Genomic DNA, 12,183 nt, shown 5'->3' on the forward strand with positions numbered 1-12,183 from the left:
ATTTACTCACAACTTCCTGTCTATGCTGACTGTAGTATTTTATTTTTCTTAATTCCTCCCTTAGTCCTGTGATCTTACAATGCAGAAAATTGGGCCAAGCAGCTCTCTTCAGCTTTGGACTTGAACTTGGCTGTGTGACTTTTTCTTGTCTTCATCTTGATGCTTATGTGTGTTTCAAATGTGCTCGTGAGCTAACATGAAGAGCACATACTCTAGGGAGCCTCCATCTCTTTGGCTTGGACCCTAGAAGGACTTGTGGGAAAACTTGAACCATATCTGAATTGTGGCTCCAAGACCTGGCAACATGCCAACCTGAATCAAAATGGACTCTATTGACCTGGAGACTTGTGAAAAGAAATATTGGAAATACATTGCTTGTTGTGAGCCTTTGTGTTTGGGGACAACTTGACATATAACACTAACACAGCAGCAGGTAACTGACATATTGATCTTCTTTCTCGCCTTAGGTTATGTTGAGCTCAATCTGGTCTTAGGGATTTTGTATTTGCTATTTGTTTTTCTGTGCATATTTTGTTCTTTTTTTTCCAGCTGCTTCTTTCCTCTAAATTTCTTCAAGGATCATCACAGGCTTGTGATCACTTAAATCTCAGCACAAACAAGGAATTCAAAAATCATATTCTCTGATCATTCCAACTAAAGAATCCAATTCCATAAATACCACCACCTGTAATATTGCTATCTTGGATTATTTTCTACATAGCATTGCATTGTCCTTTTTTTTTTTGGCCAGGCCTGGTGATTTAGAATGCTTACTTGAAAACAAAATATTTTCAGTGATTTTGGCCTCTTTAGAAATGCAGAGACAGAGGAAATGGAGTGGCATTCATATCAGGTTTAATGTTTGCTCATTTTGCATTTGTTTTGCAGTATTGAATGACTGATTTGTTAGGAGCTATGTAAGACAATAAAAAGATGTTGGGTAAGAACATACCTGCATTGTCTCAGATTTTGAACTGGTATTGGTATTAAAGTTTGGAAGGTGGCTAAAAAGTCTGGAATTTGGGGTTAAACATCAGACATTTGCAACAATATTTTAATCTTGAAAGTTAAAATTGTAGACAGGCGAGAAGTGTTTATTGTTAGCAGGAACATTGCTCTTCTTTTTGCTCAGTTCTATTTTTAAACTTTCACAGTACAACTCCACCGTGGATACGCCAATATGCATGTATAGCTACTTTAATTAGAAGGATCTTAACAATATTATTATTTTGTTTTGTTTGAAATTCTGATTTCATACACTGGATTAATACCATCCTCATTATAGCAGAGAGCAGAGCCCTGAAAAATATTTGAAGACTTTAATTCCAGGGAAGATAAATGTTGTTTAGCACAATGTGCATTTCACTGTTAACTTTAATTTGATATGAAGGACCCAGAAAGATGACTCAATTCCAAAGGAAGAAACGACAGTGGCCTCACTTTGCATACTGATCAGGTGCTGTATGTGGAGGAGTGCAGAAGAGAGAACCCCAGTAGACATGGCAGGAACCTCTGGGGTGACTCTACACCTCTAAACTCCTCCAGCCTCAGTTTCTGGTCTTGCACACTGAGATCGCCCAGGAGATCATTGTATACACAAAGCAAGTCGGCAACTCTATGTCACACATCGAGATGAACTCTATCTGCTCTATCACTTTATGGCTGGTTTGTCTCCAAATACATCTCCCAAATCATGAGATTAGGGGCACTTTTTAAATATGATGAAGACTTGGCCAGCAGAAATCTATGAAGATAACATTGCTGACAGTGACCCTTTTATGTTTTTCTGTAGAATCTTACTGAGGGCCCATGACACCGATATTCAATTAGATATTTGGGAATTACAGATCATTGGCATGACAATGTTGTAGGAATCAGTGGCATATTACAATATTATCTTTCATGCCTTCAGATAGGGAGAGTGGAAATGTGATCAATGTAACACAAAAAAATTTCAAATCTTAGCCTTGAAAAGAGATGAAGTTATTATTTTTATTGTGATGCATGGCATTTGTGTAATAAACCTAGGTTTTTAATATTTTGATATGTGATGTTTTATTTTAAGACAGGAAACTGGAGCAGATTAAAGGAAATAACCGAACAAAAGTTATAAGAATTCCAATCACTTACTAGTAGTCTACAAATGTAGTCACGAGCTTTGTGAGAAAGAAGTAATTACACAACTCCTGATTCTGTATCTAAGTACGATATATATAATTTTATATGCTTTTATTGAATTTAAAAACATCCGAAGTCTATAAGGAGAAATCACTCTGTGGCTACCCCCCCCCTTTTTTTTTTGCATGAATTCCCTAATCTTAACAGTGACACAGTGTTAAGACATCCTAATTATTTTTAGGGAAAGCGAATACATTACAAATTATCTTACTCTTTAACAGAAGGGGACCCCAAAGGGCCATTTTAAGGTGTTACAAATACCTTGTGAGAATCTACAAAAGCAGCTAAGACATTAAACAAAGGGTAACCCCAACCTCAAGAAGAAAAAAAAAAGAGTGAGGAGAAAATACACTTTCTGGTTCAGAAGCTCTTAAAAGTTCTGAGCCTGAGCCAGGCGCGGCGGAGGGGGGGGGGGGGGCAAAAATAGGGAGAGGACACACACACACACACACACACACACACACACACACACACACACGGCTAACCAGACACCACTCTCTACCACTCTCTATTAAGTTGGCCTCTCACGTCCGTCTTCCCACCCCAGCCTCATTTCCAGGTCTCAGTCTTGTCTGCCAGGAGGGGCGCTGGAAATGTGTGGGGATGGGACACGGGTGGGAGTGGGAGTTAGTGTACAATGCCCACCCACCCGAAACGGGGCCTTATTTGCCCACAGCTCCCCCAGGAACAGAGAGATGCCTGGAGGCTCATCTTACACACCGGAGGGTGGGGTGGGGTGGGGGGCTGGCCTGGCCAAGAGTCACCGTCCGAGCGAGTCAGCGAGGCATCCACCGGCTGGAGCGTACCGTCCAAGCCGAGACCCAGAGCTGGAGGGCGCTCCCCCTCGACGCCCCCCCATTCCCAACTAAAAAGGCGCGCTGCCCCTTTAAAGGGCCGCGCATCTCCGGGCCGGCCTTCCTCCCGGGGGCTCCAGCTGTGATTGACGCTGGGCGGCGAGAGGAGGCGCCTGGCGCTAACAAAAGTCCGGCTCGCGGGCGCTGCGCCCGGCCGCCGGCCTCGGCTCGCTGGGGGCGTCCGCAACAAGTGGCCGCCGCGCCCTCCCCGGGGAGCCGCGGACGCGCACCGGCGCCCGGAGGAGGCGGCGCTCGAGCCCGGGGGGGGGGGGACCCCCTGCGCACCCGCGGGGAGGAGGGGGCTGAGCGCGCGCCCCCCGGAGGATCGGGGTGGGCGGATGGGGACCCCGCGGCGGCGGCGACGGCGTGGGGAGCCCCGGGGCGGCCCCGGGGCGCGGGCAGTGCGCGGCGCGGCTCCCACCGGTCCCGAGCGCGGATTCTGAGAGCGGCGGCGGCGGCAGCTTTCCCCACCCGGGGTGCCCGGAGCGGACCTCGCACCCCTTTTCCCACCGAGATCGGGGACCGTCGTCCTCCCCCCCACCATCCGCGGTCGGCCCCGGGAGCAGAGCGGACGGTGCAGCCGATGGTCCCGTCGGGCGGGCTTGGCTCCGGCGGCCCCGCGCGCAGGAGGCGCGCCCCAGCCATGCAGTGTCCGGGGAGGCGGCGGGCATGACGGCGACAGGATGGGCGCGAACAATGGCAAACAGTACGGCAGTGAGGGTGAGTGGGCCCGCCGCCCCCCCAGCCCCCCCAGCCCCCCGGATCGCGCGCCCCCCTCTTCTCCCTCGCTAGGTTCCCACACGTGCCCCGTTTGGCACTGGCTCCCGCCCTTCCCCTTTGGCACGCAGTAATCTCTCGGCGGGTGTGGAGGAGGATGCTGGGCTTTATTGAATCTCCTTATTTATTTATTTTTCCCCGTGCCTGTACTCTCTTGGAGCAATTTCCTTGAGCCTCTTCGAGTTGCATTCCTCTGGTGCTTCTGTGCCCAGTGCCTCGATTTCCCCCCCTGCCCTGGGCAGCGTCAGGGGTGTCGGCTTGGGGTGGTAGTGGGGGGGGGGGGGGCGTTGGTTAGATGGCGGAAGACGTCTTCAAAAATAAAACCAAGAAAAAAAAAATTCCCAGGCCCTTTGTGCTTTCGTCTCCCGGACTTTCCTGTAGCAGGAAAAAAAAAAAAAAAAACCAAAAAAAACAAAACCCAACTTCTGGAAGAAGAAGTGAAGTCTACATTCTTTGCGAGCTGCCCGGGGTCTGACAGCTTCAAGATACGAAGCACCTAGGGGTCCCCTCGAGGCCCCCGGGGTGGCCCCGGGCTTTGTCTGGCCTCTCTCGGGGGGGCTCGACACGGGCAAAGGACCATCTGTTATTTGGGGCTGGAAATTGCACAGAAATATTGCCTGTCAAGGGAGAGCTTGGAAGTTGGGGAAACTTTAAACCCCGCCCACTCCTAAAAGGATGATGGATGTGTGGGCTGGCTTCTCCCTCGTCCCTCCCTCCTCCCCCTCTTTGCATAATACCGTAGTGTTTGGCCTCGGGTGATTTAACAGCATAGCCCCGATCTGCAGAAGGGAAAGGCGTTTTTTTTTCTTCTTCTTCTTCTGCAGTTCAAAAGTGAAGGTTCCTATCTAGTGAACTTGGCCGGCGCGGCGTGGAAGAGAAAGGGCTGGTTTTACAGCCTGTCCCCCGAGGACGGGCGGTTACAAAGGAGGGGCCGGCCAGGCAGACTGGTAGGAATGCAGAATAGCTATTCAGCATGTGGTGTGAAGGAAACTCTTATCATCCTGTTCAAAACTTGGAGCTGTGGCCACGGGGCTGTGAAGGTTTCTCCCTGGGCTGGTGTCTCTCTCTGTTGGTTCACCGTCTCTGAAGCTTTGTGGTATTACAGCAGAAGTCACTCCTTTAAAAAATAAATAAAGCAGATTTCACACCCCCCCCCAAAGTTATATACAAGGCTAGAAGTGTGTCTCAGAGGGTAAGAGCTAATGAGGCTCTGAATTCAAATCCCACTACCACAGAAGCCAAAAAATCTGAAATGGCATCACACAGGTACAAAATAAAAACACTGCTTAAACACATGAGCCTTTGTTTAAATAATGCTTTTCCAGATCATGTTTTCAATTCCACATATATGGAATATGAATCTATATTCATAGCCTAGGCAGTTAAATGAGCGTTATTACTTTTTTCTTTTTACAATTTTTTAAAAGGTCCAACAGTTGTCTTTATGGCAAATGTAAAAACATGCTATAAACAATTATCAGAGACTTGATTATCAGTTTGCAGAAGGTCTTGGAGTGACTGTTTTTAAAACGTACGGCAAAACGAAAGGTGAAGCTGACCGAATCTTCAGTGTGTGTGTGGGGGGGGGGGGGGGTAGGAGGGCAGTTCACATAGTTCAGGGAAGAGGGCAGCCCAAGATGCTAGAGTCACAGCTCTGGATCAAAACCCTTGCACAGTCCAGATCCTCTAACTTGTTCTTCCATCCCAGCATTCTCCGATTGTACAGTGTGTGGTATATGACGACTTCCTGTCTGAACAGCAGAATTTTTCAGCCCTTGGGAGAGAAAAGGAGAGACAAGGAACTAATGTTCTCCAGCTGTTATCCGTAAATGCTACCTCTGCATTTTCACTTCAGCCCAAGTTAAGTTTTACTGGGATCAGATTTAGATACACTGCGCACTTTTTATAGGAGAAACCTCTTGCACTCAGCTGATTGAAAGGGACCAATAGAAAACTCTGGGAGGTGACTGTGAACGTTGGCTGGAAAGGCTCATTGTGCTTACTGTTTGTGGGCTCTTTTCGAATGAGTCAAGATTTCTCTGATGGATGAGTTATACTGGAGGAAAAAGTCACGTGGTCATCTCTTGCTCTTCTTCCTCTCTTTCCTCTCTTACCCTGTGTGTAGTAAATATAGTGCTATTGCATGAGGAAACTTTATGTAGTGAAGCCTGTTGGGATTTTGTATGTCAGTAATCATCTTTCTTACTTAAAACATCAAGATTCTGAGGCAGGGAAAGTAGCCCCTAGACACAGAATCTAGTATCAAAGGAATCTGAGAATTAGGATACTTTGCAAGATTTAGTTCAAATTGGGCATGGTATGTTTCCATTGTAAACAAGAAATTGTTGGTGCCTGCCTCTCTATAGACTTCAGCAAAACCACTATAGACTCAACTAGAAAACATTGGTTCTGTCCAATCCTTCAAAAATCCTTAACTATATATACACTGAGAGCATTTTAGTAATTCATGACAGTGCATGGCACAATGCAAAATGTCCCATTCATATTGCAATTCTCATTTTTATTATTTTTATTTTTTTGTCAGTCATCGGGCTTGAACTCAGGGCCTAAGCACTGTCCCTCGGCTCTTTTGCTCAAGACTAGTGCTCTACCACTTGAGCCAGACAGCACCACTTTCAGTCTTCTGGTGGTTAACTGCAGATAAGAGTTTCATACACTTCCTGCCCAGGTTGGCTTTGAACTGCAGTCTTCAGATCTCAGCCTCCTGAGTAACCAGGATTACTGGTGTGAGCCACAGGTTCCCTGTTGATATTGCAATTATTATTGAATTATTTGTACTTTGAAAATGCCACTATTTCACACAAATCTTGCTCATCTTGGGTTGTGGATAATACATTTTTCATTAAAAAAAACCCGAAGTTGTTCTGGAAGCTTCCCTCAGCAGGTGGAATGGAGTAGCAGTTTCCAATTTAGTAGGATGCAGAGGCCATTGCACTCAGCACTGCCTAGGAGCTCATCATAACCAGAATCTTGGCTTCCTTCCGGAACTGCCCAGTCATTGCTCATGCACCTGATGTGTTGGTGTAAGAGCGTGGGAGTCTGGGATTTCATTTCAGCTTCAACTCCTGGGGTCTTCTCTCAAATGAAGAGAGAAATTTCTTAATGGCATGATTCATCATGATCTCTTCCTTGAGTGTGGCCTTTTGTTTCATTTTGCTTTCATGGTGCTTTAATGGATCACTTAGAGAAGATTAGCCTTGCAGAGCCTTGTTAGAATTAATATGCAAGTGAAGACCATTACTGCCAAGGAATCAGTAAATACTCTGCCTCCTTTGTCACCTCTCTTTCTCTCTCATCTCTGTCTTTCTCCTTCATTTCCACTGCTTCTCCCAACTTAGTCTCTAAATCCTTGCTTTTCTCCCTAGTTCTCAAAGGCATACGTAAATCAACAGTGAGTGTTTCCAAAATGTTTTTGCTCCACCACTCTAAATCCTTACTGGTCTGATTTTCAGCCTTGGGTCCTATTGCCTTTAAGCAGACTTGGACTTTTCTCTAGGAGAAAACTTGCCATGGCATTCCAAGATCTAGCTCTCAACAAATGTAAGTGAATGTCTAGATTATTTGGTATGTTCTGATACATTGTTTTATAGAGGGCCATCCCTCCCCCACCCCCACCCCAAGTCTTCTTTCAGAAAGTATAAGTTACATTCAGTGTGAAGAAATCTGGGGAAGGAATTGGGAGATTCAAAGCCATTAGATCCATTAGCTTTGACTCTAGTTAAGCCAAATAAACAAATCTCAGCTCCAGAAGAAAGAGGGGAGCAGCTTTCCCTGCCTTTTAAGGTTTCTGCGCTTCACCATCACTTACTCAGTGGTTTCAGTGTTCTGTTTATTGTACTTCTGCAGGTCAGAGACAGTAGCGCGTGTGTGCACGCACACACACACACACTTAACACCTCCTTTGCACAGCCCTGGATATTGTTGATTAGAGCTGAGGAGGCCACAGCCCTGGGCTTTGACCTTTGGGAGCTCTCTGCTCAGCGGTGGGGGTGGGAGGGGTCCTTTCCCCATTTCAAATTAGTGCTGTCAGATGTGGAGAAAGTGTAAATAATCACAAATCCATCTCCACCTGGGGGAATGTATCTTGACAGAGCTGGTCACTGTGGCAGCCGATGTGAATTGAAAGCTTACTGTGTCTCTTTCCTAGCTATGAGCACTGGACATGAGCTGGCACACTTCATTGCCCTGATGATGTGACGGGGATGTTTTCTGCCCCCTTTCACCAAGGAGGAAATCCAGGGCTAGAGACACGCATCAGTTTTTCTGGAGTCTTACAGTGAGTGTAGGCCTATGAGACTGGGCCAACTCTAAGTATGAAGTCATTGGCCCATTCATTAACTCAGCTATATTACTTCCTACTATGTGCCAGGGATTCTTTTTTTTTTTTTCTTCAAATTTTTATTATCAAACTGATGTACAGAGGTTACAGTTTCATACGTTAGGCATTGGATACATTTCTTGTACTGTTTGTTACCTTGTCCCTCATTCCCCCCCTCCTCCCCCTTTTTCTTTCCCCCCATGAGGTGTTCAGTTCACTTACACCAAACAGTTTTGCAAGTATTGCTTTTGTAGTTGTCTTTTTTTACCCTGTGTCTCTCAAATTTTGGTATTCCCTTTCAATTTCCTAGTTCTAATACCCATATACACGGTTTCCAATATACTCAGATAAGATTACAGAGATAGTGTAGGTACAACCACAGGAAGGTGATACAAGAACATCATCAATAATAGAAGCTACAGATACACATGGGACGTTGAAGGTAGTTACAACTAGTTACAACTGTGATATAACAATCGTTTCCATAACATGGAGTTCATTTCACTTAGCGTCATCTTATGTGTTCATAAGGGTATAGCTATTGGGCTCTTGTGATCTTCTGCTATGACTTACCTAAACCTGTACTAATTATTCCCAATAAGGGAGACCATAGAGTCCATGTTTCTTTGGGTCAGAACTTCCTTAACAAAGATCCAGAAAGGCTACAAATCAAAGAAAGGTTGGACAAATGGGACTGCATCAAACGCCAGGGATTCTTATTGTCTTCTGACAAGTCAGTAAGCAGGTAAAGATTCCCACCTTGCCAGATGTTTATTTATTTGTGTGTGTGTGTGCGCACACACACATGCACACTGTTGAGAAGAAAATGAACAACTAACACAGTATAATTCAGTAAGTCATGTTTATTATATTACAAGGGACTGAAGTCTCTAAATAAAGAAAATTGCAGATTAAGATGACGGAGTGTGGGAGGGAGAAGGTATTTCCCATCGTCGTCACTGTGTGCCTTATTGAGAAGGTGGATTAAGACTTTAAGGAAATGCAGGATTGAACTTGGAGGATGCGGGTAGCTTGCGGTCATTTGTAAGCACTATGCTTCTCACCCATTGTCAATACTCTTTATGTTTTTAGTTTGAGTTGTTCTAAGGAAGTACCATACACTCTGTGACTTAATGAACTATACAGAAATTATTTCTCATTGTGCTGGAGGCGGGAAGACAGAGCCCACCGGGCCTGCACGGTCAGGTTCTGGGAGAGCCTGTGTTCTGGCTGCAGGTTGCCGGTTTCTCTTTGTACCCTCTTAGGGTCATGGTGGAAAAAAGAGCTTGTGAGCTCTCTGTCCTCTTCTAAAAGTGCAGGGTCCAAATCATGAAGGCTCTACCCTCATGACCCAATGACCTCGCTTCAAGCGTCGGCACATTACAGTTCACATAGGATTTAGGGGATGTATAGATACTCAGTCATTTGCAAGGTCTGCAATGGACACAAATATGTCATTACACAAACTTCTGTGGAAGTTTGGCCCTGATGGTAGTTTTTGACTTCATTCTTTGCTGCAACATGGCTTTCTGGAGATGTCCGTACTGGCCTGAAGATGCTTTCTGTGGTTGTTGTTGTTCTGAAGAACAGATTGTTCTTCATCTTTTTCCTCTAGCAAATAAGCCCGCGCTGGTGCATATATGAACATAAAGATAGTGTTCCATGGATTGGTTCAAAAATGAAAGTGTCAGTGTAGTAAATAATGCTATTTTTGGCCTGACCATGAAAGGGTAAGGTCAGAAACCTGAAGAATCTTTTCGAATCGTTTAAAAAACAAAAGATAAATGAGAGGTAACTTTTCTTTCCACTTGGGAGTCAGCTCATCCCAGCTTTGTCTTAACTACCTTTCCATATGGAATGCAATGAATTCTGGATTGATTTGGAGTCATTAATGATCCTTCTTACCCTTTACCTATGTTATCTCTGGGAGCTGCATTTAGGAATTGGGATGGCTATTTCAGTGGTGAAAGGTAGAGATTAAGAAGGGAACGTAGAGTTAACTTAGAACCAAATAATAAGTTTCCATCAAACATAAGCACATGTGACAGAATGTTTGCTAAGGAGCTTGGCTTTGAATCAGATAGTTGATTACACGAAGTCTCAGCACTTCGTCCTTCACCAGACTCACTTGGCCACCGTGAGGACTCCCTCCACCTTTAGGGTTAGTACAGTTCAGATTAGGACAGCGCTCATCATTAGACGGGTATTCCTCCTTGGAGTAAGCCAAATTTGACTTCCTATCACTTATGAACATTGGTTTTGTTCATCATTATGAAATTTAATTTTCATCATGATAGCTCTTCAAACATGTCTAAGGTATGAGGTTTTTAAACTCTATTCATTTGTCCCTTAATTCACTGAGAACGTTCATCCCCTGTACATTTCATTGCAGACCTGTCACATGCCATGATGCTCCTTATACCATCTGAGCATGCGCTGGGCAGTACCTTCAGCCTTCTACTCTTCATCAGCCAGCCAGAGTTCTGTTCAATCTCTGTCTATGATGCCAACAAATATAATCATGGGTGGGGCTCTACCTGAGAGCCCAACTCAACCCCATCAGCTTCCCAAAGGCTTCCCCTTCTAAAACATGCTAGCCATATGAAGCTTCCATCGTCCCCCTACTGCCCAGTGGGAAGCAAGTGCTACTGTGTGAACGCTTTGGGAAAGCACAGTGAGCCTTCTGTAAGTCACAGCAGTCAGTGATTTCAGCGCTTGAGTTTTGCTTTGCAGGAGACCCTCTCTTCCCTGTGTATTAACTGTGAACCTAAGTGGTCATTTGGGCAGTGTACCTGGGAATTGAGCTATTCTCTGAACGATGATAGCTCAGGATGGTGTCTATACTTTCTGAAAAGCCTGTATGTTTTCTGAAAGCAAAATACCAGGGTACTTGGAAGAGGAGAAGGCTGGGCTCTTTGAAGAAAATGAAATACTTTATTTTTAGATGGTCCCTACCTGGATCCCTCCTGTCCCTACCCCATTCTATACCATTTATGGGTCAATTTACAGACAGAAATTTCTATAAGTATCATAAAAGTGAGGATGTTGATAGGCTACGGTGGAGGGACAGCAGTGCCTGGCCAGTCTGGGACTGCCTGAGTCAGCCCATTGCAGTGACACAGACCTGCTGCCTTTAATATCCCAAAGAGATGGCGCTTTAACACTTTTAAAACTAATCCCGTACCATTTCTGAGTTTTCCTTGGTAATGAAATATTAACACGTGGCCAGCATTTTCCCCATCCCATGGTTGAAGAATTGCAGACTGTTTCCGGAGCTATAATTCTCTATTCGTCTCTGTGTTAGATGTGTTCTTTCTATCAGTTCCTATTTAAATTCTTAAAGCCAGTAACAAAATGAAAAACAGTTGTTCACACTGCATGAACTCGTAATTGTAACTTTAGAAGCCTTGAGCAATGTGTAGAAATGTTATTAAAACATTTTTTTGTGTTGTTTGCTACCCGATCTGTGGTAAATTCCTGTGCTGCATTTTCTGGGCAAAAGTAGCAGTGGAAAGGCAATCAGATTTCTGAAGAAAAATCTCAGGAATTTCTCTTATAATTGTCAATTGACCTTCTTGCTTCAAGTAAGTGATTTTTGGGAAGGTGGGAAAGTTCATGTGGTTGGATGTTGTGTTTCAGTTAGGTACTAAGTCAAATTGTGGTAGCACTTGGGCTAAGTCAAAGATCAAGATCAAGTCTCATGTGCTTCAGTTATCATTGCTTGCTTGGTTTCTCCAGGGAGAAGATGAAGGTATGAGACTTAGTCAGAGTGAAGAGGAAGAAAGCCCAAAAATACTTGGAGAGGAAAGAGGAGAACAAATGGAGAGTGAATTAGAGCAATTCACTACCCTCTCATGTAAAGAATAGAATCAGTGTTTTTCTTCATTCTCTTAGAAAAACTCACAAAGCAAAAATATTTATTAATAGGTATTGGAGGGTATGACTATTGCCAAATTTATTGTATTTTCAATCACTTGCTAATAGGAGCTAGTAATTATTGAACACTGAGTCGACATCACTTCTTTAAGTACCTTA

The 12,183-nt window shown here is 44.6% G+C and overlaps 1 protein-coding gene across 1 annotated transcript in view; it reads left to right on the forward strand.

Moving 5' to 3' along the window:
- Window positions 1-3,421: 3,421 nt before the first annotated feature.
- The window catches only part of Fbxl7 (F-box and leucine rich repeat protein 7), a 334,704-nt gene continuing 325,942 nt past the window's right edge, over window positions 3,422-12,183 (forward strand). The window contains exon 1 of the mRNA XM_048368408.1: window positions 3,422-3,752. Coding sequence (XP_048224365.1) covers window positions 3,716-3,752 — 37 coding nt within the window. The 5' untranslated portion in view covers window positions 3,422-3,715. The remainder of the gene's footprint in view (window positions 3,753-12,183) is intronic.

This window comes from Perognathus longimembris, chromosome 19 (genome assembly GCF_023159225.1).
Source record: "Perognathus longimembris pacificus isolate PPM17 chromosome 19, ASM2315922v1, whole genome shotgun sequence".
NCBI classification, from domain to species: domain Eukaryota; kingdom Metazoa; phylum Chordata; class Mammalia; order Rodentia; family Heteromyidae; genus Perognathus; species Perognathus longimembris.